This window comes from Ustilaginoidea virens, chromosome 3 (assembly GCF_000687475.1).
Source record: "Ustilaginoidea virens chromosome 3, complete sequence".
Lineage (NCBI taxonomy): Eukaryota > Fungi > Ascomycota > Sordariomycetes > Hypocreales > Clavicipitaceae > Ustilaginoidea > Ustilaginoidea virens.
The window spans coordinates 4,558,183-4,586,070 of NC_057318.1; the positions used below are offsets into that span (position 1 = coordinate 4,558,183).

The 27,888-nt window shown below is 54.1% G+C and overlaps 6 protein-coding genes across 6 annotated transcripts; 4 read left to right on the forward strand and 2 right to left on the reverse strand.

Moving 5' to 3' along the window:
- Positions 1-424: 424 nt before the first annotated feature.
- UV8b_04135 (uncharacterized protein) lies at positions 425-2,644 on the forward strand (the record flags this gene model as incomplete). Its single annotated transcript, XM_043141633.1, has 1 exon — positions 425-2,644. One exon carries the CDS (start codon positions 425-427, stop codon positions 2,642-2,644), a length of 2,220 nt encoding a protein of 739 aa, XP_042997567.1.
- Positions 2,645-5,281: 2,637 nt separating this feature from the next.
- On the reverse strand, positions 5,282-7,296 carry UV8b_04136 (uncharacterized protein; the record flags this gene model as incomplete). Its single annotated transcript, XM_043141634.1, has 5 exons — positions 5,282-6,138; positions 6,270-6,620; positions 6,723-6,878; positions 7,152-7,187; positions 7,272-7,296. The coding sequence occupies 5 exons, from the start codon at positions 7,294-7,296 to the stop codon at positions 5,282-5,284; spliced, it is 1,425 nt and encodes a 474-aa protein (XP_042997568.1).
- A 1,561-nt stretch (positions 7,297-8,857) lies between these two features.
- UV8b_04137 (uncharacterized protein) lies at positions 8,858-13,266 on the reverse strand (the record flags this gene model as incomplete). Its single annotated transcript, XM_043141635.1, has 9 exons — positions 8,858-9,018; positions 9,145-9,268; positions 9,416-9,594; positions 9,702-10,379; positions 10,534-11,717; positions 11,778-11,962; positions 12,096-12,562; positions 12,649-12,727; positions 13,177-13,266. 9 exons carry the CDS (start codon positions 13,264-13,266, stop codon positions 8,858-8,860), a joined length of 3,147 nt encoding a protein of 1,048 aa, XP_042997569.1.
- A 3,974-nt stretch (positions 13,267-17,240) lies between these two features.
- Positions 17,241-19,266, forward strand: UV8b_04138 (uncharacterized protein; the record flags this gene model as incomplete). The annotated part of the gene is made up of 2 exons (XM_043141636.1): positions 17,241-17,458; positions 17,535-19,266. 2 exons carry the CDS (start codon positions 17,241-17,243, stop codon positions 19,264-19,266), a joined length of 1,950 nt encoding a protein of 649 aa, XP_042997570.1.
- Positions 19,267-23,525: 4,259 nt separating this feature from the next.
- UV8b_04139 (uncharacterized protein) lies at positions 23,526-24,941 on the forward strand (the record flags this gene model as incomplete). Its single annotated transcript, XM_043141637.1, has 5 exons — positions 23,526-23,687; positions 23,831-23,893; positions 23,977-24,058; positions 24,122-24,682; positions 24,748-24,941. The coding sequence occupies 5 exons, from the start codon at positions 23,526-23,528 to the stop codon at positions 24,939-24,941; spliced, it is 1,062 nt and encodes a 353-aa protein (XP_042997571.1).
- Positions 24,942-25,532: 591 nt separating this feature from the next.
- UV8b_04140 (uncharacterized protein) lies at positions 25,533-25,997 on the forward strand (the record flags this gene model as incomplete). The annotated part of the gene is made up of 2 exons (XM_043141638.1): positions 25,533-25,827; positions 25,981-25,997. 2 exons carry the CDS (start codon positions 25,533-25,535, stop codon positions 25,995-25,997), a joined length of 312 nt encoding a protein of 103 aa, XP_042997572.1.
- Between the last annotated feature and the right edge of the window lie 1,891 nt (positions 25,998-27,888).

Consider the following 27,888-nt stretch of genomic DNA (forward strand, 5'->3'; position numbering starts at 1 on the left):
CAAACCCCGTCTTTATAAAAACCGGGAAAGCACGCCCCCCTCTCTCTCCTTCTCTGAAACATATCCACCAACCACATTGTCCCAAGACCCCGGCCCATGAGCGCCACCCCTCCTCCCACTCCGCCATCATTGGCCACTTTCCTCGCTTTTGGAGCGCCCATCCGTCCGTAATGCGCACTCAATAAGCCCAGAGTCCAGACGACGGCCTTGCCCTGCCTGGGCCACTACACCCCCCCCCACCTCCCCCCCCCAAGTTCCCAGCCCGTCACTCGCACCGCACGCCATTGACAGTGACGTGACTGCGCGGCGCGCTCAAGGCGGCCTGCTGACTTTTTTTTCTTCCTCCTTACCCTGGCTAATCCTAGATGCAGCAACCACGTCCGTCCCTAGTTCCACCAATACGCCGTCCAGGACGCCGACCCCGATGCCGACAGCCCTTCCCTATCCCACCCCGTTGACGGACCCGTCAAATTCTTCGTCGCCCCCCCTTAGCCATTGTTCAAGCAGCCATTCTTTCTCGCTCCCCCAATTTCCTCCAGACATCACCGATCCCATCCTTGAAGAAGGTGACAAGGAGTCTGGCACCGACTCGCCCATTGAGCCGGTCACTCCTGTCAGCGGAGGGCGCCACTCAAGAGATTTTTCCACTGTGCACCACAGCCAGTACCACGACTATCAGCAAGCGCTTCAGAAAGTGCACTCGGCCCAGAACCCCCCAGCCTTTACTCACCACAAGGCTCCTTTATTCCTCTCGAAAACAGCTGTACCTTCAGAATCTCCCGCCGGTCATATTCTCGGTCATCTTGCTGCCACACCTCATCTTCAGGTTCCTGATCAGGAACCACAGCGGCAGCAGCAGCAGCAGCAAGAGCAGCAGCAGCAGCCGCCACCATCACAGCCCACGCTACGACGGCGCTCCGCCAACAGCTCTAGGAGCAATCTCAGGAGAAAAATGTCGCGGCTATTCCGGCGTAGCAACTCCACCCTCGAGAAAGATAGAGAATATGCCGTGACGGATTCTCACGCGCCAGTTTCCGAATCTGCCCCTCAGTCGAGTAGTTTCGTCAACACCCATGGAGTCATGACTCCTCGCTGCCCAAATGGCGTCAAGTCATGGACGACTACTCGGTCAAACTCGCCGCCTTCGCCCGGATCGCCACTGGAAATGGCCCCCTCGCATCGCGTCAACAGTGGAATCACCAGTGGGTCGTTGCCCAATCCTGCCGACTTTAAGAAGAATCGAGCATCCACTGGACTTACTCTGCGAGGCCGCGCCGTCAACTTTGTCGGGGCTACCATAGGTCGTGGGCATCGGCCACCAAAGACTCCACGACGAGCGAGCAGTTTTGACACGGGCGACAGACCAAGCGGCGCGCCCCTCCCGAAACACGTCGACGAGGAGAAGATGTACCCCCCTCAACGCCTCCCCTGGCCGCTGCCTCCAGACGCGGGGACTGGCGCCAAGGCCCGTCGCATGAGCCTAAGCCTGCCGGACGATTTCACTGTTGACGTGGCCGAACTCCTGACCGAGTTTGAGTACCAGAGCAAGCTTTTGGGTCGCCACGGGAGGCATCTCGGCAAGGGCGCCGCATCCAAGGTGACTCTGATGGGCCGAAAGGGATGCCCGGGCGAGCTGTACGCGGTCAAGGAGTTTCGAGGCAAGTCGAACAGGGAAAGTCAACAAGACTACGAGAACAAGATCAAGTCCGAGTACAGCATCGGCAAAAGCCTGCACCACCCCAACATTGTGGAGACGATCCGGCTCTGCACGGACCACGGCCGATGGAACCACGTGATGGAATACTGCTCCGAGGGCGACCTCTTCAGCCTGGTGCAAAAGGGGTTTCTCAAGGGGGAGGACCGCAAGAAGGACCGGCTGTGCCTGTTCAAGCAGCTGATACAGGGCGTCAACTACTTGCACGCCAACGGAATCGCGCATCGCGACATCAAGCTCGAGAACCTGCTCCTCACCAAGGACAGCAAGCTCAAAATCACCGACTTTGGCGTGTCCGAGGTCTTTAGCGGGACGCACCCGGGCCTGCGAGAATCCGGGGGCCAGTGCGGGCAAAACATGGGAGAGGTGCGGCTGTGCGCGCCCGGAATCTGCGGCAGCGAGCCGTACATTGCGCCCGAGGTGTTGGAGAAGAAGGAGAGCTATGATCCGAGGGCGCTGGACGTGTGGGGCTCGGCCATTGTCATGATTTACCTCACCTTTGGTGGCGCCATATGGTCGCGCGCCGAGCGTGGCAACCTCCACTACGACAAACTGGTCAAGGGCTGGGACAAGTGGTACAGCAAGCACTCGGAGCGCGACGCGTGCATCACGGACACGGACTACCCCAACTGCTACGCCCTGGACGTTGGCGTTAACCCGCCGGCTCTGCGGCGCATCCTGCTGCAAATGCTGAATCCGAACCCCGGCAAGCGCATCACCATCAACGACGTGGTCAACAATCGGTGGATGAGGAATGTGGAGTGTTGCCAGCTGGAGTCGTATGAGGAACACAGTCAGATTATCGACGCCACCAAGAAGGATACGTGCAACAAGGGCTCGGCCAGGAAGATTTTCTGCCACAACCACCTCCCTCCCAAGACTTCTGGATCGCACTCACTCGGCAAGATGCCGGGCAGTGCTGGATACTGAGGCTTTTTTTTTTCTTTTTCTGGAGGCGAGCCAAAAAAAAAATTAAGAATAGTATCAAGAACTACTCTATCAAGGACTACTCGGACCAACCTGAACTGAAACACTAGCTTCAAGGGGAAAATCGTGGTAACTTCGGGAGAGGGGGGGTGATTTGTTTGAAGAAGAATCGGGGCCCATCACTTTATGGCGCAGAACAAGGAAGCGATCAATCGCATTGGATGGACAATGGCGTTGATGGAAAGTGTTTGTGTTTGTGGTTTTTTTTTCTTTTTTGGCCCTGTTTTTTATTGCCAGTCGTCCATGTTTTGTCCAGCCCATGGCCTGCAGGTGTGGGAAAGGTCGAAGGGGTCGTAGTGGTGAGGCGTGACAACGAAATTACGAATTCACAACGATGAATGTACTTATCATGAGGTACAGGCTGGACATGGGCGACTTTGATTCTTTTACTTTATGCCTCGGCGCACCTGGGGCTTTTTTTATTTTATTTTATTTTCTTTTAATTTATTTTATTGGAAATCATGTGCGGCCTGGTTTGCGGGAAAAGGAGATTTGACGACGACGATGATAGGGGAGTCGAGGAGAGGGGTGGCGTTGGTTTTTCTTTCTTTCTTTTATTGCCCTTTTTTTCTTATTGTTATTATTAGTCTCCTTCCTCTTCCTCTTCTTCTTTATCCCTTTTGCTTGGCTTTCAGCATTGTCATGGGCGCATTTGTTGATCAAGTTAGACTTTCTAGATATGGAGCGGCGGTGTAAGTGCCATGACCGCGGGATGGGAGGAGCATTGGCTTGGTGTTGGAAAAGGTCCCAAGCGAATTGAATTGCAAACCAGGACGGTCATGGTGCGGCGCACTCTGCAACAAGAACAGGTCAAACGTGGTGTCGACGAAACAGGTAGCACTGCGATGCCTTGCTTGTTTGTTGTGACAAGTGCGCATGCAGGGACAGTGACGGTGACGGTTGCAGTGGCGGTTGCAGTGACGACGGTTGCCGTGTCAGTGCCAGTTGCAGTCGATGCTTACATAGTTGCAGTTGCAGTTGCAGTTGCAGACGGTTACAGTGACAGCCGGCAAAATCCCACGTTGACGTCATGCTGGCCGGCAAAAAGGGACGACGGATGCGCCCAACACGACGTCAAGTCAACATGGTCTGTGCAACCTGGCATGGCATGGCATGGCAGCGGCTGCCGTCTGGCTGCCTGTCAACCCTGCCCTGCCATGTCAACAAGCCACACACAAATTTTCCGACTTCCGCGGCGCAAAGCGCAGGGACGAACGACGTTGCGCGCACAAGGAAGGTGCGGGGGAGGGGGGGGGCCACAGCCCAGCCCAAGGAACATTGCTTCCGTACGTACAGTAGTAGGTACGTACGGCGCCGCCAAACAAGGAAAAAAGGCAGCAGCATTGCAATCCGCGGCAGATGATTGGATCTGATGCGGCCCCAGGCTTCTTCCGCTGGCCAACTCCGCACGGGGAGTTGGGAAGGTTTTGCAGTCCGCCGGTGCTGATTTCGCAGGAGTTTTTTTTTTTTTTTTGCGCCCCCAACGAATGAATGAATGAATGAATGAATCAATCAATCAATCAATCAATCAATCAATCAATCAATCAATCAATGGTTTCTTTGATCTTGTTCCGCCGCGAGGCGCCCCGCGGACCGGCAAGGAAGACGACCTCGACAACAACGAGGACGACGACAATGTTTTGTGGCGAAAGCGACGTGCGCGCGGGATGAGGGAGCAAAACAGGCCACACGCGCCTTTCCACTTTGCCCTCCAGGAATGCGACATGCGGAGTGCCCAGACGAAGGCTAGATTTGGCTCAGGGGCATGCCGCGCGTCCGCTAGCCCTGAATAGAATAGAAGGGTGGGGAGGGGAGTGTTTCGACAAGGGGATCGCGATGGATGGGTTGGGGCAAACAGTCGGGCGAGGCAAGACGACAAACGGGCAGGTTGGAGGACGAAGCTACGGGAGGGGGGGTGGGGGCCGGATACACGAGTTGCAGTTGGCCTGGTCTGGCACCTGGGTTCCTTGATACGTTTATTTACCTCTGGGAGCTGCAGCGCGTCGAGGCGGCGGAGCGTGGATGAAGAGGAGGGAAGGAAGGAAGGGGGGTGTGTGAGAGAGAGACGGCATCGGATGCCGCGCTGGTGCAGTGACCCCAGCGCCCCCTGTTGCGATGGCATGGACCGCATGACGGTGGCTCGGATGCCGGCAACTTCACACCGACAAGAGGACAGTAGGGCGCGCGTCTTTGCAGCGGGGAGGGGGCCATGCGGTTGCCGTTGAGACCGAGAGGGTGGGCTGATGGCTGGTGTGCGTGGTGGCCGATGAAGTCGGTCGAACAAGGGATGAAACCGGAAACGAAACGAGACGAGACGAGACGAAACGAGACGAGACGAAACGAAACGAAACGAAACGAAACGACGGACAGGGCGGCTGATTCACGTCAAAAGGCGAGCCGAGGCCATACCATTCACCAACGGTACGCGAACCAACATGGAACCGAGCGCAGGGATTTCCCCTCCTTTCCCTTTCTCCTCTTCTTGCCGAGTCTCGGGCCATCCCCTGGTCAAAGGCCCCGTCAAAGGCCCCGTCAAAGGCCCCGTCAAAGGCCCCGTCAAAGGCTACGGCCAAAGGCCGGTCACGACAGCTTCTTCTGCATCAGGTCCGCCAGCTCGTCCAGTAGCTCCACCGTCTCGGCCGGGCTGGCGATCCACGCCGTGGTGCCGACGCTGCGGGCCTTGAAGTCGTTGGACCCGGCGCTCAGGAATTGGTCTCCCACGTGGAGCGTGTTCTCGCCCCGGATGGCCGTGCCCTGCCGTCCGAACCACTGCTGGCACACCGTCACGCCCCAGCTCTTGTCTCCAATGTCGACAAAGACGTCGCGCCCGCCGTTGAAGGCGCAGAACGGGATCCCCCTCTGGCGGCCGCCGCGCCGCGCCTGGGCCTGGGCCTGGGCCTGGGCCGGGGACTGCATCTGGGAATGCGTCTGCGGCTCCGTCTGGCTCTGGGGGGTCTGCGGCTGCGTCTGCGGCGCGCCCAGGTGGCTCAGCTCGAGGATGCGCTGCACCACCAGGACCGTCTCCTCCAGGCTCTCGCGCGCGATGCGCAGGTGCGGCTCCGACGGGACGATGCCCACCGCCCGGTCCTTGCGCACAATCGTCGCCGGCAGGTTCAGGGTGCGCACGCAGTCGCGCAGGGCCGACTCGGCCACGTCGAGAAGAGCCGCAATCTCCGCCTCGGACCAGGCCGCCATCTCGGGGGTGAGCCAGTCGGGCCGGGGCACCGAGGCCAGGCGGTGCGGCGACGACGCGTCAAACGTGAACAGATAGTTGGCCTCGCCGCCCATGATGACGAGGTTGTGCTTCTGCGAGTCGTCCAGGTCCGCCGAGCCGGCAATGGCGTCCAGAAGCCCGTGGAGACGGCCGTAGTACCCTTCACCAGAGGTGTAGCCGGCAGCGGTGACGATGCCGATCCGAATGTTTTTCCGCAGGAGGTCTGTTTTTAGTTTAATTTTTTTTTTTCATTTTTATCAGACTGGTGAGAAAAAAGAGAGCCATGTCCATTGCCAAGTTTTTCTGTTCTTCTTCTTCTTCTTCAACTTTCAAAAGGAGGATTCAAGCTCTTACCGAGTAATCGCGGAATCACGGGACTCGACGGTTCCAGGCTCTCCCCGTCGTCGTACAGGGTCACGTCACCATCAAACGTGGCTAGCTGAAGCGCACCGCCCGTGACGGCCATGATTTGCGCCGAGTTGAGAATCAGACGTACATCGTTGAAGGACGGGGCCACGTAGCGCCGGGACGAGATGTATCGCTTCCGGTCCTGGTACTTGAAGGCGGCTTCCAGGGGCAGCCTCGTGAAGAAGGGGCCGGCTGTTGGAACCAGCATGCCTAGTTTGGAGGGCACGGGGGAGATGAAGCCCGCGTAAGGACCGTCCTGGGCCTGCATCTGGGATAGGTACTGTCTCTGTCGCAGGACTGAGGCCGCCAAATCCGGCCACGGTCAGTCAATGGGCTTCCTTTGCTCCCTTGTCCGCACGCCGACCACGCCGACCGCGCCGGCCAGGTCTCAAGACTTACTGTGATCGTCAATCATCAGCTCGACGTCTCGCATGATTTCTGCGTACCGCCTGTGCGCCTCCTCGGCCATCTTGGTGACGCTGGCATCATCCCCAGGAAGGCCTGTGGGTTGCGAGTACAGAACAAACGGGACTGCCAGCAGGCCCTTGACCCATTCTACCGTGACGGCGAGTTGAGTTAGCCTGGAGAGCAGCTGGCGGGTTGTTGGAGTGCGAGAGTTGAGGGTGGGTGTGAGAGTGTGAGAGTGTGAGAGTGGTGAGAGTGTGAGAGTGGTGAGAGTGTGAGAGTGGTGAGAGTGACGGTTGACAAACACCAAGCAGAGCAGCGCACCCCGGCTGATGGATGCTTTGAAAGGTTTGCTTCTTTGCACTCTGCCTCGCTGGGCAGCATCAACCCGTTGTTTACTGGCAACGCCGCCGCCTCACCTACCGATGAATTGATCCCGCCTGTGCGTCTTGAGGGCATCTTTGAACCGCGCGTTAGCAAGCCATAGGCTCCAACCAGGATCCCACGAGATTTCGCAAAAGCCGAGCAAAGAGGGAAACTCACACTCGACACGATATCTCGTCGTCATTTTTTTTTTTTTTTTTCCTTTTCTTCAGCAGCACTCGACGTATAGCACTCGACGGATGGATGGAACTCGACCAAGATCAAGCTGGCAATCGGATGTCCAGTCTGCACAGCAGCGTCCCAAGTCCAAGTGTCTGTCTGTCGCTGGTTATTCCCACGGAGATGCAAGGCAGGGGCCTCACGTGGACCATCCAGATGACTCGTGCAGGTCCGGGCCGGACTCGGGACAGCTGCTCGCTTTGGTAGATGCGTGAGTGGCCAACACTCCAACTGGTTTCACGAGAATAGCTTGCCACCAAATTGTTTTTTTTTTATTTTTTTCTCTTTTTCGGTGTTGAAGAAGAAGAATGACGAGGAAGAAGACAACCAAGCAAGACAAAGGGAGAAGACGAACCAAGGACAAGGGGAGGGGAGGCGTGGGTTTTGCCCCACAGGAAACGAGTCGGCGACGCTGATTGGGCTCCGTGTGCTGCTTGCGGGGGTGGACAGCGGCGCTCGCCGGGGAACATGCATGGCGGCTGTGGCTGTGGCTGTGGCTGTGGCTCACGGCCAGATTGTCAGATGGCCAGGTTTGGCCAGGCGGCCCAAACGTTCGGCGTCGCCCGGACGGACAACTGACACGGGCTGGTAGGTAAAGGTACATGTACCTACCGAGTACGGAGTACAGAGTACCTTGAGAGTATCAGACCTCAGAGGCCCACAAGGCCCGCCTACCTGTACGGAGTACCTAGGAGGCAGGTGCCTCGTGGTTGCTTCAGCTGACGGCTGGCCAGTTGATAATTGATTCAGACCTCACTCTTTGAAACTGGCCTTTATTTTCGTCCCCTCTGCTCTCCCAACTTCCCAGCCTTGTCCGACACTTGAATTGCTACCTGCTTTGCTTTGCTTTGCTTTGCTTCGCTTTGCTTTGCCAAGCTCTACCTGCTGCCGTGTACATGTACACCACCCTCTTTGCTGCTCGTCTCCAAACAAGATGCGTCGCCGCCGTTGCACACCTCACAGAACTCTATCCCTGTCTCGACTCCTGCAGCAGATAGCCAGATGTGTGTACATGGCCTTTGGAGCTGTTTTCCAATCAGCGCACCGCCTCCGTCACCACGTCGTTGCTGCCTGCCATCTGGACACACCACGCGGGATGCATGGCAGAACGATCAAGGCGAGCTTCGTCGGACTGTGTCGGGCTTCGTCGGCGGCTGCATCAGGCTGGCCAGTTTCCACAAAAGGCACGGCACGACTTCAGCATCAGCCGCTCGGCCCGGTCGGCGATCTGCACGCACCTTCTCAAAGTTTGACTCGGTCGTGTGTAACAATACCCTTTTTTTCGCGCAAAGAAAAAAAAGAAAAAGAAAAAAAAATGCTTCATCATTCCCTCTCAAAACTCCAGCCCTTACTGTGATGATATCTTCTTTAAAGTAGAAAGGAGGAAGGAAAATAGTATAAAGAAAAGATGAGAAAAAGAACAGAAGACAGATTGGGCGCAGAATCTTCACACATCATACTGCGTCCGACGCTGGCATATGGCTTCGCTCTGGCACCGCTTGCTGCTTCAGCCTTTGCATGCTCGACTAGCTTGCTGGTGCAACACCGGCAGCAGCCGCAGCAGCTTGCGCTTGCTGGACCGCAACTTCGTCGGCTTTCACCATGATTGTTTGGAGCATGTTCTGCTCTTCAGCAGACAAATGACCCGCGAGGCTGCTGTAGAACTGAGGCTGTTCCTGTTGCATTTCTGGAGACGTGAGAAAGAAAAAAAAGGGACAAAAAAAGGAGGAAGGGGAACGAGGCAGGGTTTCCACGTCAGCAATCTAAATCTTTTCGTATCCGTCGCGTCAACTGGATGCTGGTTGGTACTCACTCAGAAGAGTCGCCTTGAACAGCTGATAGGGTTCGATCTTGTCAAGAGGGGATTCCAAGAGCACACTGTCCTCTCCCAGCTCGTCATCATCAGGGTCCTCAATCGCACGGCTGTATTTCTGAGCCTGAGACAGGGTGTTGGCGTCAGCATCACAAATCACACGTGTATGCATAAAACAAGAAGGAAAAAAGGAAAAAAAAAAAAAAAAAAAAAAAAAAGGGACAAGGGACGACAAAAGAGAGTAAAAAAGGCCGCAGTTCCGTTTACACACCTCGTCATTCAAAAACTCCAAGTAAGCTTTGCTCTCATCCTTGGATTCGAGATTCTCGTCCTCGTTATGTTCTTCCTCTTCACCGTTCCAGTTGGCTTCATTGTCATCCCACTCGTCCTCGTCACCATAGTCGTAGGTTGACTCGAGGTGGAAGTCGTCACGTAACGCTTCTTCACGGTCTAGAGTGGGTTCATTGCACATGTGAGCCATACTGACCGAGGCGTAAAACCACGCACTCGAGGGTTTAACAAGGGGGCAAGGACCAGACGGTCTGCGTCTCACTTACTCTTCATGGCGTTGGGAAGGGTGCGGAATAGTTCGGTGATTCCTTGGAGCAGACGTGGCCAGCCCACAGACACGCTGGCGGGGACTTGCTCATGATTCACTCCTAGCAAAGCCGCGATGGCGACGATGCAGAGCTTCTTGTCGTGCACACGACTGAAGGAAGACATGCTGCCAAACCACAGGCTGAAGAAGCGGTTGGTCCAACCCTTGTTTTCAAGCACCTGCAGAGTCAGCAGCGGATTGTAGTGGATCGAGTTGATGACCATCTCCATAAGATGGATCTTGTAGCTCTTAATCTTGATCTCTTGGGCGGCGAGAATGCTCATGGCCATGTTGGTGAAACCTTGGACGCAGCTGTCAATTTGACCTCGAAGACTGAGCATCATGGCCTCGGCGAGCTTGCAGGCGCAGATCCTCTCCACCCCTCCCTGGACCTGGTCGGTGAACATGTCGGCAACCATCGAGTACAGGGCCTGGATGTACTCGGGGTTCTGAACCAGCTGCGACGTTCCGTACTGGACAAAGTTGTCCAGTGCGGGGAGCATATCTTCCAGGTAATATTCCGCTCCGGCCTTGAACGTCGTGTGAACCAGCTCAAAGGCTTGCCACATGTTAGGGGAGATGCCCTTGGCAGCAAAAGTGCAGCTGTCGATTATCTCGAAAACCTCGTTGTATAAGTCTACAAGACCTTGCTTAGCAACGGCGGAACCGCGAATGGATGGAGGATTTTATCAAAACTGTTTTGCTCCTTTTTCGTCCATCGACAAAGGACGCAGACGACAACGACAACGACAACAACAACAACAACAACAACAACAACAACAACAACATACCGTAAAGCTTGTTTTCAAGAGTCACCTTGATCACGGGCATGAGGACAGCTTCGATATGAAGCAAAACGTCCGGTGTGCTCTCAAGGGTGAGGATCAGCGTTCCAATTGTCTGCAAGACGCCAAGTGCAGTGATGCTCTTGTCGTCATATTCGGCAAACAGTTCTCCATCTTCGCCAGCTTTGCTTTCCTTTTCGAGAAGCTCGCGGACGATGCGCAGATACGTGTCGCGAAGCTGCTCGCACAGTGCGACGGCAAACGGGGTCAGTTCTGTGGCAAAAATCTCGACAAAATCCTCCATCACGTTGGCCAGCGCGTCAATGTCCACCTCGTTGGCCAGCTTGAGAAGCTGCTGCATGATCGTGGGAATGCTCTGCTGCATGCTGGTACGGATGATGTCGTGTCTGATAAGGGGCTGCAGGGCCAGAGCTGCCGTGACGCGGACGGGCAGGGCGGGGTCAGCCATGCAATCCAGGATGTGCCGGTAGATGGTCATGAGATTGTTCACGTCCTGAAAGTTGAGCTGCTCGAACTTCTCAATGGTGTCGCAAGCGCGAGCCCGGAGATAGCCCCGAGGGCTGGTGAAGTCGGGGAACACGTATCGCACCAGGAAATACTCCACCTGGTCCGCGATTGGGCTCTTTTTGCTCAGAATCACCGGCGCGAGCGTCGCAATCATCCGCAGGGCTCCTTCCTTGGCCATATGGTTCTTCTTGTCGTCTGGTGCTTGCTCGTACTCGTTGACAACTGCGTTGACAAACTTGAGAATCTCAAACGTCTCCTTCCGACGGTTCTTGGTCAGGTTGACGAGGAAGTTGGTGGCGGCGACGTCGGGGGCGGAAGCCTCCTCGAAATAGTTGAGTTTGCGGTGCAGATACTCCTCTGGCTCATCGTCGAATTGCTCCGCATCCTCCTCGGAGAGACACAGGACGGGGAAGACGAAGTGAGTGACAAGATTGGTCAAGTGAGGTCTCAAGTGCGTCCACATCTCCTTTGGTCGGACCGATTCGTCCAGAAACACAATGATGTACGAGAGGCAGGGCCGGCTTAGCCAGGATGTTTTGGCGACCCATTTTTCAATTTCTTGCAGGTAGTGCTTCAGGATCTCGGGAGCCACTGTGCTGATGAAGTTCTTGGCGAACTGGGCAGCCTCGTCACCCTTGCCGGGGCTGGCAGGGTTTCCGTGTCTGTTTTACGCCGGGTCAGCGTCAGGATATCCGTCAATCGCCGGGACAAACGTGACAAACCTGATGAATAGACGATTCAAGTTGAAAAAGGCCCACTTCTTGGCCTTCCACCAATGGTGTCTCTCACGGTCGAAGGAATCGCCTTGCAAGGCCTGGGCTGGCCCAACCTTGGAAACGGTCTGCAAAAACACCGTGCACCAGGCAATGTTTACCTGTTGCTGTCGAAGGTGACTGGAAAGCTCAAGCTGCTCGGAGGGAGGGTTGGCACCAGTCAGTCATATCGCGGGCATCTTGAAAGCAGTTTGTTTTTTCTTCTTCTCCTTTCTCTTTACAGCTTTTTTGCATGGTGATTACTTTTGCAAGGTCTCTTTCACTCACCCACGTAGCATGCTTGTAGGACTTAAGAGCAAGATGAAGCATTTCACCAGCCTCATCGCTTTCCTGGTTCACAAGCTCGTTGCAAATGGAGAGCAGGCGAGGAAAGCTGCTGGCAACAATGGTGTCGAACTGGGCTCTATCCTGGTTGTCGTGGGACTTGTATCGAAAGGCACGGCAAATGGCGAGCAGGCATTGAAGGCCAGCAAGTACCGAGCTCGGAGTATTGGTGTTTAGCAGCTCGGTGGTGAAATTCATGAACCGAGGCCATCGGGCGGGGAAGTCGCACTGCAACACGCGCTGGAGAACGGGAATGAGTTGTTGGCGAACCGCGCTATCAGACGCAGCAAGAACCGGAACCAGGCGATCTCGAACACGGGCCTTTTCGTCCTCGGGTATTATGTATTCTCCACTGTACTGCTCGGGCTGGTGCCACGCACGGTTGACGCGATGCTTGACATAGATAACGGCTGTGAGGGTCCGTCGTCAGATCTCGATGGTTTTCTAAAAAAAGCTGCTCCAGTTTCCTTCAAGGACGTTTCAGAAAGCAACCTACTTGCTAGTCGTACACTTGCTTCTTGTTCAACCTGCAGTATGTCGAATAAGGCATCAACGAAGCCTGGTTGTTCCTCGATCTATTTGGCGACGAATGGAGGAAGAGAAAAAGAAGAAGAAAAAAAGTCAGTTACTTCAACCAATTCTTTATGCTTTAGAACGATCGTGCAGGGGTGCAACATGGTGGATGACGGTCAAGCATTTGGGAGCGTGAAGGAGTAGAAAAAGCCGGACCGCCGAATCGTGATGAAGAAGGTTTTTTTTTTCTTCGATTTTTTTGTGTTATTGAAGGCATGGATGATTGTGGAAATCATAGCTCTTCAGCGCAGATCGATGGTATGCGGTGCAGCCTGGCTACGACGGAGTCCAGCTCTCCTGCATTTTGTTTCATTTCTTTCCTTTTCCCTTCTTTTCATTCTTTTCCTTTACTTTTTTCCTTCCCTTTTCTCTCGGCGTGGGAATAGGAGGATGGGGCAGGGGGGGAGGAGGCGGCGGCGGCGGCGCAACAAAAAAAAGGATGTTCACCCACCTGCTTCAGCTGCAGCTCGGCTCGCCTTCTATTATCCGCATCAGTAGCCAAGCTGCCTCCAAGCAACTCCCGAAGCGCAGCAGTGTCCATGTTGAGCCTCGAGAGCGGCAGGATCGGTGCAGACGGGGACACGAAGACGTTTGAGAGCGGATGTTGTTGTGTGATGCTGGGGCCAAGTTGTCAGGCACAAAATGGCGGGGCATCCAAGGAGAAAATGGTTTGGTGGCGGGTTGTGGGCGAGGAGGGAGGCAGGGAGGGCTGGAGAAGGACGGACCAGCAAGGCCAATTCGGGCAAAGCAACAAGGTGGCAGCAGATGGTGCGCACCCAGGGGGGCTCAGCTTGGGGAAGAAGCTGGAGCGCAGAAACAAAAAAAAAAAATGCGACGACGTAAAATATGAGGGTATCAAGATGCTGAAGCGAGATAAGCAAGAAGGCGAGTCCTGGTGATGCACCGACGCTTGCGCCAAGGGAGACGAAGGCGGAATTCAAGGGCAGAAAGGCAGAAAGATTGGGGGGGGGGGGGTTCTGGTCACTGGCGGGTGCAGGTGGTTAGGCGAAGGTGGTTAGGCGCAGGCTGGGGGTTTGTTAGTTGAGGTGATGTCGATGGTTGGGATGTACCTACCTTACCTACCTACCTAGGTATACCCGCCTTAGTGACTCAGTCAGTCAGCCTCAGGCCAGCTCCAGCGAGCGTTGGCAGACCTCAGGCGACTTGTTCAGTACCTCCTAGGAACCTAACTTATGTACCTACCTAGGTACATACCTAATGTACATGTAAGCGCCAAGCCCACTGTGCAGGTGCCTAAGGGATTCTTAGGTACCTTAGGTACCTAGTTGGCTCAATACCTCCTAACCCCAAGTACCTTGTACTGAGTAGCGCTGCAAGTTGAGGGGGCATCAGACCATTGGCGTCAGTCAATCACTGCTGCCAAAAAGGGGGGAAAAAAAGAAAAAGAAAAAGAAAAAAGTTTCAATTTCGTTGATGGACGAGACGAGGCCTCTTTTCTCTACGGAAAGGTGCTTCGCTTGTGAATGTGGGATGAGCAGGTGGCTGGCTGTCGGTGAAGAAGTGCTGCGTGTGAACAGGAGCAGCGTTGGGAACAGCACGGCTGCCCAGATGCCTGCCCGTGGGCACCAGACGCTACATGTACACGACCTCGTCACTAAAGCCAGGCTCGCTACAGCGTGCCGAGTACGCAGAGTTCCCGGCAAATGATCTATCAATGGCATCAATGATGGCACTTGAGTTCTTCCACCAGTGACCAGCAACAGTGACCACAATGACCACAGTGACTGCAGTGACCACCGACCACCCGAGTCAGCGTCACCGACTGCGTGGCCCCCCAGGCCAAGTCTATTGACCCAACCCCTCGAAAAATGATCGAGTTTGGTCTGGTCTGGTCTGCCAAGCACTCGACCCCGCCGCCCGGGTAATGAAACACGTGCGGGTGAGACGCTGGGTCCCTGATTCTTCCTTCACGAGCCTTCATAGCCACATTCATTTTCACAGACAACAGACGCATCCTGCGGCTGCTGGGTTCCGAGGCCCAGGGGCTTTAGGGCACGGAAAAAAAAGAGAGAAAGAGAGAGAAAATGTCGGAGCCCGGCTCCAAGCTGCCCTGTGCTTGTTATTAGCCGGTCCGATCAACGGCTTACCCCCGGCTCCCGCTCCCGACTCCCGAAACTGGACGCCCGACCCCCGGACTCCTGACCCTCGTCTCCGTCCACCCATCCAACCACATCGCACGGTTGACTATTATATCAAATTAGCAGTGCATCAATGCTAGTGGCAGCCTCGCACCTTATCCCGCAGAAGACTGTGGTGCAGTTTCAACGGCCTTGGATGGTGTATCTTTGCTGCTGTAATTTGTATACGTTTAGTAGGGGGAAAAATGGCAACAAGGCGATGAAAGGCGTGCTGCTTGGCGGGCAAGCATCGCCCCAAGTTGAAACCGGTGCCAGGACTCATTCACAGCCGACATTCACTTGCTTCGTGCCTTGCCGAACCTCCCTTGCTACTGGTTTGATTAGAAGAGCATACATACCGCTATGTAGATGGACTCGGCTTCCGTACCTGACTAAACCCGGGGCCTCAAATCCAGTGCGTTGCAGTGCAACTGACGTATTCTGCCACACCATGTTGACTATCGCGGAATGTATGAGCCTTTGATTCGAACCGTTATAGGGGCCGCGAGTGGATCGACCCAAGTAATTGGATGAGCCATTGTTCCATATTCCGAGGCATTGCTCCAGCCACAGCACGGCATATCCAGGCTAGAACTTGAGAATCCAATGAGGCAGTACAAACTCAGCCGGCCAGGACTTTGAGTTGACCCGTCGGTCGAAACTATGCCGCAGTTGATCTCAAGACTCATCTCCCTTTCTCAGTTCGACTGATCGATGAAATCCGAAATTGGACAGAAAAAGTGTACCATCAGCGCACGTCGCAGAATATCTATTCGCTACAGTATTGCCAGAGCACAGAAACAGTAGCAGAAAGAAGCTACAGAGCAAAGGTGCTCGTAGGAACTGCGGGTCGAACTGTGATGAGGGAGCAAGCATCCTTGGTCGGTAAATATTGGCAGCTCTCCGGGTTGCGGAAAGGCGCTCTGGGGTCCAGTGCGGATGGATATTTCCTCGAGTATATGTGATCCGCCTTGTTTCCTTCGTTTCCTCTCCATGGTGAGCGTGCAAGGCTGTGAGGCAGAATCGCTCATGCGCCACCCACTTGCCAGTCCAAGCTTCCTCTATAGTGGGCTAGTAGTTTTGGGGGATGAAAGCATAGAATTACATCGTTGGAAGAGAGATGTAAGTAGAAGCCCGGCCCTGCTACCGTCAACGTCACCAGAACAGGGCTCCGCGCCCAAAGGTAGGTGACTAGTTTCCCATTTGCGCACTACATTACCACCGCCGGTCGCATGTTCGTATATTCATATATTTTTCGAGTTAGGAAGTCTTGTCGGGACTGTCATATCATTCAGAACCGAACATCAAGGCCCGGCACGCCTCGGTAAGTGAAGCATAATAGCGGCCCATCAAAACCAACATGCATACGGCATCCATCCTTCAAAGGTAACTTGATCGTCGTCTTTGCAAGCCATTTTCAACCCTCCAGAAGCAGAAACGATGGTATGTTATGGGCTCGGGATGCTGCGCCGCCTGGTTGTCCGCTTCCATATCTGTTGGGTCGTCGGCATTCGAGGCAAATTGATGCCCTTGACAAGGTCCTCGACATTGACATACCCGGGACAAGTCATGATTCTCTTTTTGGGCAGGCATATTCTGGTCAAAACCCTTGGTAGGAGCTAGTCTCTCGCAATCTTTCCATGAAACCATGTTGCACCGTTCCGGCGTAACAGGTACGCAATGCCGAAAGTTGGCAAAATTGCAAACAGACCCTGGCACAACCTCTCGTTCAATATGGAGCTAACACTGGTTTGCGGAAGCAAAGAGATGTCGGATGAGAAAAATCCGTCCTGGTGGCGTAGTAGAAGGATGATATCATGCCAATCGCGGCCGAAAGGTTGAAGAAATCTTGACAGCCTTTAACGACAGCTTCACGGCAACGGCAAATTAGCTGCATGCATTAGCAGATCGATAATGGAACCTCTCAGTATCGCCTACTGCAATGAGCCCGGCGTGCTGGGCGTCAGAGCCGCAAAAAACAAACCCTTTTGCTCTTTGGTTAGCAGTCCTTGTTGGTGAATTGATAATGATTGTTTCCCTCGCCATTTTTTTATTTTAAAAGGAGGGATCTTTGCACAAGAATGTGGACTCCAGTCCATGTTGAGTCCATCTTGATTTCATCTTGGGAGAAGCTTTCTTTCTTTATGCTGGTTGAATAAACTCCAAAAGTGGGGCGGCTGCATCGACCCATTGTTCGTTGGGCCAATCACGAAACCACCCTCTGCCCTTGCTCAATCTCCCCAAATGCGATGAATGTCAACGTCTGACATCAAGAGTCCAGACATTCGTGCCAAAGACTCCAACTGTCTCAGCTTTCGACTCTGCAGAAATGTCAACTGACATGCTTGATCAGCACGCTTTGCCCTAGATTGAAACGATGGCTACATCGTCCTGGCCGGCCACTTCATCGCCCCACGATGCAGTGACCTCCCGGCGTTCACAGTTTACCTATCGTCAGCTGGGCCAGCTCGCCTCGTTCAAAACGTCAAATCCCCTGCGTGTCGTTGCGCATATCGATCTCGATGCATTCTATGCCCAGTGCGAGATGGTGCGGCTCGGAGTCGCCGAAGACAAGCCTCTCGCAGTTCAACAGTGGTGAGCGACACACCACATCTCGTCTGGAGGTCCCGAGTTACTCAGCTTCCTTGACGACGCGCTGACGCTTGTCTAGGCAAGGGCTGATTGCTGTCAACTATCCAGCACGCCATCGAGGCATCGGAAGGCACTGCAATGTCTCCGAGGCAAAGAAGCTTTGCCCAGAACTCATTACTCAACACGTGGCCACATGGCGCGAAGGCGACGATAAGTGGGCATATCGTGATGATGCCGCAGCCAAGATTGTCACAGACAAGGTTTCCCTGGATCCATACAGGTTGGAGTCGAGGAAGATTCTTGGCCTCGTTAAAGACAGTCTGCCTCAACACCTGCAAAAGGTGGAGAAGGCCAGCATCGACGAAGTGTTTCTCGACTTGTCGGCTCATGTTCACAATATCCTGTTGCAGCGCTTTCCAGAGCTATCGAATCCGCCACCGTACGATGACCCAACCGAGAGACTTCCCCTACCCTCTGTCGCAGCTCTCGATTGGCAGGCGGATGCCTTGATAGACTTGAGTGAGGAGCAGGAGAACGTGGACCCAGATTGGGACGATGTCGCCGTACTCGTAGGGTCGGAGATTGTGCGCAATGTGCGCAGGAGAATCCGCGAGGTACTGGGCTATACCTGTTCCGCTGGCATAGCCGCCAACAAAATGATAAGCAAGTTGGGCTCGGCTTACAAGAAGCCCAACAGTCAGACTGTCGTGCGGACTCGTGCGGTCCCTGCCTTTTTAGCCGACTTCAGGGTGACAAAGATACGCAACTTGGGTGGCAAGCTCGGAGAGCAGGTCGTCGCAGCGTTTCATACAGAAAGCTTGAAAGAGCTACTTGGCGTGCCCTTGGACCAGATGAAGGCTAAGCTGGGCGACGAGACAGGTTTGTGGCTTCATAACGCAATACGGGGCATCGACACGAGCGAGGTCAACTCGCGCACGCAAATCAAATCTATGCTGTCAGCCAAGTCTTTTAGGCCAAGCATCAGTACGGAGGAGCAGGCGGTCAAGTGGCTCAGGATCTTTGTTGGAGATATTTACTCTCGGCTGGTTGAGGAAGGCGTGCTGGAGAACAAGCGACGGCCTCGCACCATTAACCTGCACCATCGGCATGCCGGGCAAACCCGTAGCAAGCAAGGGCCCATCCCTCCTGGCAAGGCTATCGGTGAAGAGTTTCTGTTCAATTCCGCAAGAGAACTCCTCGGGCAAATCATTGCAGAGGGAAAAATTTGGCCTTGCGAGAATCTCGGCCTCAGCGTTGCCGGATTTGAGGATGGTGTCCGCGGGAACATGGGCATTGGCGCATTCCTAGTCAAGACTGATGATTCGGGCCCGTCTCGCTCCAGACCGCCAGAGAAACGGGTTTCAGACGTTCAGAACACCTCTACGAGGAAGGTACGTGTCAACAATGGCGGCATACATCATCGGTTACGCTCGACGGGAAATGACAGTGACAGAAACGAGTCGGCTGGTCGCGGCAGTCCAAGCAAAGCTCTCTCCCCAGGGACCAGCGTACATATCACTCCGATGCTTCAGGTGAGGGAAGGCATCATGAGCCGACAGTTTGTCTCCGATTCTGCCACAGAATTTCCCTGCCAGAGATGTGATGCGAGATTCTACGAGTCAGAGAAACTGCAGAGCCATCAAGACTGGCACCTAGCAAAGGACCTGCAGGAGGAGGAACGTGTCGGGCACACACTGGTCCAAAAGCCTGCAGTCGCACGCGGTTCAAACCGAAAGCGACCGAGCGGAACAACGAGGCACAGTCGGGAGGGCAAGCTCGAACACGGGCAGAAAAAGCTCTACTTCAAATGAAAATTGCGGAAATCAGTGGCAACCGGAAGTTTGAACGAACTGGTCAGTCATGGCTCTCTTTCCTCTGGTTCATCAGGTTTCAAACATCCTCCAGAACCGCAGCTTTAGGAACAAGCTCTCACAGGGTGCAAGTCGAGATACGTACGTCCCCCGACCGCAACCAGATCGACAAAATTACAAGTCTGTGTGTGACGTGACGTCTCAGCTGGTCAAGGGAAGCCTACGGCAACCACTCGCAGGTCACGTGCTAAAGGGGGAAAACGGAAAATGGCCTTGCAATGCATGCAAAGGTATCTGTGGGCTTTCTCATCTGACCAGGTCTCATGATTGGAGAAGCAAATCACCTGAAGTGATTATGTTGGGCCTCAACTGGCAGGAGCCGTCGATACCCAACCATGGCCCCAGAAAAAAAAAAGAGGCCTAAACCTTACGGAAACCTTATGGGACGGAATGGCTATCACGGAACCTCCCATGACTATTCTACTACATCACGGAGTAGATGGATGGTACAGGACTAAGTGTGGCGGACCTCGTATCTCTGCCGCTATGGATAATACTGCATCACTCACCCGCCTTGTGCATTAGCTGCGTCTTCTTCAATGGCGGGTCTCGGGGGGGCCGTGTCAGGCTGCCCATCCAACACTCGAACTGCCGAGACGCGAGCGCGGCACATGCCCCATGCCACACACAGACACATACAGAGTCTTGTGGCGACTTTCTTTTATTTTTCTTATTGCGGTGACGAAAAAAAGAAAAAAAAAAGCCATGCCGCTTTTCGATCTGGGGGCGGGGAATGCAGTCTGCTTTGCTCCAGAGGCCAGACTCCAGATACTGGCGGAAATGAAGCGGGTTTATTGCCGGCTGTTGGCCAAACATGAAAAACAATGCGCCACCTCAAAGTGCAAAAGACATCTGCCCTCGGAGGCAGGCTGAAGCTTGCTTGCTTTTAGCCAACATATGTTTGTGCAGGTCATAAGCCGGCCTTTGTATCCAAACAGAAAGCGTGTGACGCGAGAGTACTCTCGACGTGTCTACTCCCTACGGATAGCGAGCATGGAGCGCGTCGTCAAGTTGGCACGACGACACCGACGACGCCTAGATACGCGGCAGAAGGCTGGTAGTTTGGACCGAGCTGCGTCTTTGCGTGCCAGACTCTACTATGTACCAGACCTGACAAACGATCATCGGCTGCAACAGTGGCGACAACTGCCAACCGCATGACAGCGACTGCCAAAGGCACATATCTTTTCGAGTCGACCCCCTCCCTCCCTGCACGAGGGCGTAGTGCCTGCATCTTCGTGCCGGCACTATTCCTGATTGGACACCGGTGCTATCACTGACAGGTCACCGACTGAAGCACCTTTATTGTTCCTTTGTTATTCGTTTTTCATTTTTTTTTTTTTCATTTTTTTCATTTTTTTTTTTTTTTTTTTCACATCGTTCCGTTACTTCCAAGTCGCATCGAGGCAACTCGGGTCAGACCACCCGTGCGTTCCCAGTGCTGACAGACAGGGCAAGACATGCCGGATCGAAAAGCAATCCGAAGAGAAAACTGCATCTGTCAACGATCTGCCATTCCGTCTCGTCCGTAGCGCTCTACTAAGAAGCGTGTCAATCCTTTGAAAATCATCATCACAGCAGGCGGTTAAATCGAAGTTGAGCGTGTGGAAAGAATGGCAACGTGCCCTCCACCAAGTTGCCCAGGCCCCCAAGCATCATTTACGATTCGATGATGGATTCACGGTTGCATTGTCTGTGGCCAAAAATCTGGCCACGTTGATTCTCCGCCTGGATGCAACTCATCAGGGATTGCAGCTCTGAGTTTGCTGGCTGGGTGCGCAGAAGTCGCCCCAGTGCCTTGGGTATGAGGAAAGGTCAACTACCTGTTTGGTGGTTACTTATTCCCTGCCTACAGCACTCCACGTCCAGCTTGCGCATGACAGGCATCACCATGTCAGACGTAAGTAAGCCCGTGGATTTTGTGGGCCAGGCGGCAAAACTGCAAATTCAAGGGCAACGAACGCCACGGAGCAGAACATTGTCCCAAAGCTGGAAGAAGCAAGGATAAAGGAGAAAGCAGACAGGGACGCAGACGAGACTGGGAAAAAGGGGGGGGGTGACGATGGGAGCACAGAGCACGGAGCAGTCCGTACGCATTTCAGGATTTCTATGCGTCGCCCCTGTTTGTGCGACCCGAACTGACTGGCTTTTGTCTGGAGTCTGGACTCTCTCGAGGTTGCAAAATCTGAACCGAGGCTTTGGACTCGGATGCCCCTGTCCATCTACCACAATTACCCGGACCGACACATCGTGCTGCACTTGCTCGACTTGGCTCCTGAATGTTGACAATCATGCAAATCATCCTTTTTTTTTTCCCCTTCCCTTTATAATACATACATATATATATGTGTATGTATTTTCTCTCGGTCAAACGTTTCGTGTCAAAAATCCCAGCAAGTGAAAGTTACCAAGTTCCAAGTATCTAGGTATCCAGTCGTCATGGCGTGATGACCCCGCATGCCTGGCTGGACTAGGGACAGGCGGCTGAAGCCCAACCTGGATCGAGCCCAAACAGCCCCACCAGGCTGGCACCAGTCAGGAGCACCTGCCTGCAAATGCCGTCCAGTCAAATCTTTGCTGCTCCCAGGGAATCCCAGGCTCCACCCCCACTTGCAAGTTGGAACGGGACAAAGCGCCCTCTCGCTCTGGAACTGGAACCCGCTCCACGGAAGCTAAGCTACCAGTAGGTACCCAAGGTAGGCACCTAGGTTAGGTACCTAACATACTCCGTTGAGTCCGTTCTGGATTAACTCATTCTCTTGTCGCCCATGACCCATGCATTTGAGCTGCCATGCATTCCGTAGCAGCAAGCGAGCCGCATCGCAAGTCGCGGACCCGATTACTCGATGACACTTGAGGGACGTGGTTTGCTCCTCAGCCTGCAGTGTTGCAGTGCGCGCAATCCGTACCCTCGATGTAAGCGAGCAGCAATGCTCAGCAACATGAGGTAGAAGGTACAAGAGAGGAGGTACCTAAGGCACTAAGGCACCTTATGTATGCTAGGTACCTTACTTTCCTCGGTAGGGACGGAGTACTCGGTGCTCTCCCATCTTTGCCTGGCATCCACCCGCCATCCGCCGCCATGGTTGCTGCCTGGCCCTTTCCCCACCGCACCGCAGAAAAACTGTCACCGACATTGTCCGACTCCATTCTACAGGTACCACGCACGCACAGTCTCATCGGTCGTTGGTTGGTGGGCCGCTGCCGGGGGAGGCGGTCCCCGGACAATTGGGGCAATGAACCGCTGGTCTTTGTCGTGATGCCTCTTTCATTGCGTTTATGCGTCTGTTAATGCGTCTGCCAATGCGTCTGCCAATGCGTCTGTTAATGCGTCTGCTTATGCGTCTGTTAATGCGTCTGTCGCGGCGGTCAGGTATCGCCGGCTTCTGCGTGCACACAATACCTGTAGGTACGTTATACAGTACACAGTACAGTACACAGTACAGTACGCACCGACTACCACGTCAGGTACCTGCCTACATGTTGACCTGTCCGCCCTACTGGTAGATGCTGGCTGATCCTGGTCGGACCCTCGCCCAATGTACCAGACCAAACTTGACCTGACCCCTGCCCTGCCAGTCTTTGGTGTGCACTGTGCACTGAGCATTTTGCTGCCCATCAGCGCATCGTAGGTACCCAAGTACCCAGGCCACCAAAGAGGTACCCGACACACTTCGAGGCCAACTGGTCCTGCACTCTAGTACATGGCACGGCTGGTGCTCTGCAGTCGCTGCCCGCCATCAGCTCCCCCTACCTTAGGTGTTCCGTTCCCCCCAGGCTTCTGCCTACAGCACGAGTACCTGGTGTACCTGGTCCGCCCAAGACCAGCTGGCTGGCGCCTTCCCCTCAACTTTTCTCTTGCCTCCCGCCAACTCGCCACCCGCCGCCACCCACCTCACCTCCATCTCTTGTGCCCGCTGGCCCAACGGGGTTGCCAAGCCTCACGTTTTCTGACAATCCTCGTCAACCTCTTCTCTTTTTTCTCGACCATCTCCCCCAACACCTTCTCTCTTCGCTTCCCATTCCCATTCCTCCCTCCCCCACCACCACCCCCCCTCCCTTCCCCCCTCCCTTCCCTTTCTCGTCATTATCTTATCCTCTTATCCTTTCGACCTTCTTCATTCTTCTGTGCGCTCCTCCCCGCGGCCCCCTCGACACACGAAATTTGGTCATCTCTCCGTCTCCCTACCTGCGGCACGATGTCGAGGCAGCCTCGTAACCCAGCAGCCTCTGCCCAACCTGCCACGACTCGCCAGAATGAATACTTCGTACCGCGCGATGGCATCGATCGCGAGGTCATCTCAGCTGATATCTGCCGCTACCTCGGAAACGATGCCTTGGTGCGGCCCGGCCATTATGAGGTACGAGGTTTTAGAACCACGCTTCTGCACGAATGATCTTCCTTGAACCCTTTCCATGATTTACACACCCGGTCATCATGCTGCATAACCATTCCTATGCCGACCGCATCAACGTATCCAGCTAATACTCGAGCTTCATGCAGAACCCTCAAACCGGTCAAGTGGTTCAGGGATATTATATAACTGCGTACCGAAACCTGACAACCGTGAGCTCCTTCTTGTCTTTCCGGCTTGGATTACAAGCCATCAGGAACTTTTTTTTCTGTTCGGAAGTTAATGCGTTTTATAGGCCATGATTGAAGACTTGAAAGCCGATTCGGCGCGTTGGGATAGTGAAAGGCGGGCGCAAACTTCGCGCAATACCCCTGGAGGTATCCATGCCTCGAGAGATGCCACTGGCTTTCCCGCGAGACTTTCATCTAACTCACCAGCAGTCCAATATCGCTACTCCGAGACCCATCAGTCTCGACAACATCACGGACCGACCGAGGCCCCTTTCCAACCCGAGTCGTATCCTCGTGAATCTTTCGACGGTCCAAGATACCCGGGATCTGGTGCTCCTGGATATACAGGGGCTTCTAACGCATATCAGCAGCCTCCTCCTCAACAGTCGTATGTTGCTTCAAACGGCGGTGGTTTCAATGTCGGATATCAACAAACCCAACAATCTGCACCCTCGGATCCAAGATTTGTCCCTGCCCAGCCCGGATCCATGATGCGCCCAGGATATCAACAAAATCAGGATCCTCCTTACATTGGTACAGGTGCCAACCTGCCACAGTCGGGTTATTCCGGTTCCAGTGATCCGTATTCTAACCGAATGGCAGCCTCCGCTGGCACTCCCCAGCAGCCTGTCTATTCAACAGCACCTCCGCCTCAGCTTGGATACCCAGCCCCGGCACCTCAATATCAGTATCAAAGTCAGGCCCCTCTACCAACCGCCGGCGGCCACTCGTATCCAGCGATGCAACCCCATGACCCATTCTATGGTCGAGGTGCGTTAAAGCAGAGATCATGCGAGCCAAGCTCGCCAAAACGGCCACGAGTCTAATTATTATAGCTTCACCAGCAGGCCCCGTTCCCCCCCAGCAGCAGCAACCACCGTCTTCGGTATTCGCTTCCCCGGGACAGCAATTTGATGAAACCCACCAAACCCGCCCCTCTTTGGCCACAGCAAGAAACCAAACACCTCCCAGTGGATCAAGCAATCGCCGTCCTGACGGCGATCGACAACACCGGCCCACTCGGCGATAAAACTGGCCAAGAGTTGTCGCTTTTGCTCCTCCGGATCCTCTTTCTTGCTCACTGTCGACCAGGTCTTGGATAGGATTCCCTTTTTTGGGGTAGTGAAATCTCCTCGCTGTGCATTTGTCTATTTCTTGTCCCTGAATGAATGAATCCTGGAAACGTAATGCCCTTTTTCCTTCTTCTTTTACCCTGGATTGGTGTCCTGCGCTTTCTGTTCTACCTAACCACTTGGATATTTGCCCACCGGATTTACAGTCTCTGGCCTGCTTTTGCGAGGAGTAAGTTTGCTTTGCCGCATAATTGTTCCATTTGGATGATCCGCCTGGCGCAAAATCAGTTGTTCCTTCTGGACCGAGGAATAATACCTGCTCACTGTGGGAGACATGAAATACGTTCTCGCTTTCGCACTCTTTGGCGCGCCCCCCCCCCCCGCCCTCCCCGCGCCTTGCCCCCCTTTTTTTTTCTCTCTTCTGCATTTTGCTATTACTACCCTCATTAAGCATGGTCCCCCAATTCCTGGGTTGCACTCATTTGGCTGGGTGGAAATCTGCGTTCCCGGGACTGCGTCATATCGGTCCGCACAAGGGCCTTGGATGAATGATGTTACCTCACGTTTTGCACAATATTTGGGCGCATGTCAGGGTGGAACGGCTTTGGTGGGCCGTTCGCGGCGGCTTAGCATTGGCATCCTCCTGTGATCCTGTTTTGGCGCTTGTTTTCAATCTCATCATGCTGTCCGGATCCGATCCTCCCGTGGAATGCTTATATCTGGATTGTGACTTGCTCAATACCGTATCCCCTTTGTCCTTGATTGGCTGCAGTGGCTCCTATGGCTCCGGATGTCCTCTGCTCTTGTCGTGCGTCAGAGTTATGGTAATACCTGGGCAGCCCGGTAAGTTGCAATGACTTTATTATATACTAGCAAGACCTTTTTTTTCACCAAGGATCCTTTACCGCTATCTTGCTCGCTACGTCGCTTGGGAGTTTACGAAGGGGCAGTGGCTCAACTCATCTAATACATTACTGTGAACTAATAACAACACAGCCCAACGATTGGGGTAGAATATCTGAAGCTCTCCCTTATGGACGCAAAAAAAATCATCTAGCTTCCGCTGAGGCCCAACCAGATCAAACATTTCTTGCCGGTATGAGGATTACGCAGACCTGGATCTCGGACAACGAGCCCTCGTTGAGCTAGTATTGCCAGGACCGCATGACAAGTGATCCTTTGGATGCGGTTGGTGATTTTGCCTGTGGAAAATGACCAGGTGGGCTGTCCCGAAAGTTGCCGTTTGGTCTCGTCTCATGGCCCAAGTCGTTTACACTTGAACCTGGGAGCGAGGTAAAACATGGTTTCGCAGTCTCTTTCTTCCACTTGGATTGTTGCCCCTTGCGCAAAGCTTGACCTGTAGTTGCAAGTTTTTCCCTTGTTGCTGGGGACCTCCATGGTGCAGTGCAGCAACTTCAAGTTCAACCGTGGGAGGCAACTTGGCCGAGGCCGTGTAAGCACTTCTGTCTGGGCTGATTCGCCGGGCCGGAGACGGGAGACCCCGGGCCTGGCAAGCTTCGACTCTGTTCTCGCCTCTCTGGTAGGGGATGATTATGATGCCATCTCCACTCAAAGGCTGTCGCCTTGTCGACGCGTTCAGCGGTATCCAGCTCCTGGTTGGCGTTTGGTTCTCCTTTCCTGTCCATGTCTCGTGCTTTTCTTTCCTTGTTGTTGTTGTTGTTCGCTTTCCTTTTCAGAGGGGAAGGGCCGCACGGTTGAGTCATGAGGAACGCATGGTGTTAGACGCTAGGATATGGGACGGCCTGTTTGAACGGCCTTTTTGAACGGCTTGTTTGCATCGGCCTGTTTGCATCGGCATTTCCGTTTTGTTCTTGGCGAGGGTTTGGCTACGTGGCTGCATGTGGGAAATATGGAGAAACTGTTTACGAGGCGATGCTTGTACGAGGGAAGGAATGTCACGGCTTGAGCGTATGATGGGAAGCCGGATATTGTGCCCAGCTGTGTACGGACACCTAGACAAGGGGGGATTCTTTACTTTTGTCTCTGCTGGCGTGGAGGATGACGACGACGAGCTATGGGGTTATAGACTGTAATGGACGAATCTGTTTGGCGACTGCTGTGGAACTCTGCTCTGCTGACGATAAAAGATGCTGCTGCGTGAAAGGAAGCAGCCCACGCCGGCAAGAAAGATGCCGTGCATGACTACCATGCAACCAAGTCGCTCACTCAGTGGTGTGCGGGCTGTGGTGGAGGGGATGAGATTGGGTGAAGGAGCGATGAGAGACTTGCTGCGGCAGGCATGACGATTTCTCGTTGGCTCGAACAAGACGTTGACGTTTACAAACAAGGAAGCTAGAAGGAAGCTAGAAGGAAGCTAGAAGGAAGCTGGAAGGAAGCTGGAAGGAAGCTGGAAGGAAGCTGGAAGGAAGCCGGCTGAGGATGAAATGAAGTTCTGGAACTTGCATTCCTAACCTACCTTGGGCAGGGGCACCTACCAGACTTGTTACTCCTTGGCTATACGCCAACGTGAGAGAACCTTGATTGTTTCGAGTTTGGCCCCAAGGTACAGTACTACTCGGTGGCACGTGCTCCGTTCCGAGTAGATGAAATCACTATTCCCCGCCCCTTATTCACGTGCTTTCCACGACCGAGAAGCAATGCTGAAGAGTGACCTATTATCACGGTGCACGATGTGAAAGTGCGCTATAAAAGAGGCTTGATTCAGCTGAGCTGAGACTACGGACTACATACTGTCAATATGTACCAAGCGACGATATCCCCCCCCCCACACTACCTATCATCCGACTCCCCTATAAATAACTTGACTGACCTGACCTGACCTGACCGCCGTACTCTGAGCTGAGCTAATATATATGCTAGTGGGCAGGTACCTGCCTGTATAGAGGTCCCCACGTGGTGTGACAGGTACGTCGGCAGACGAAG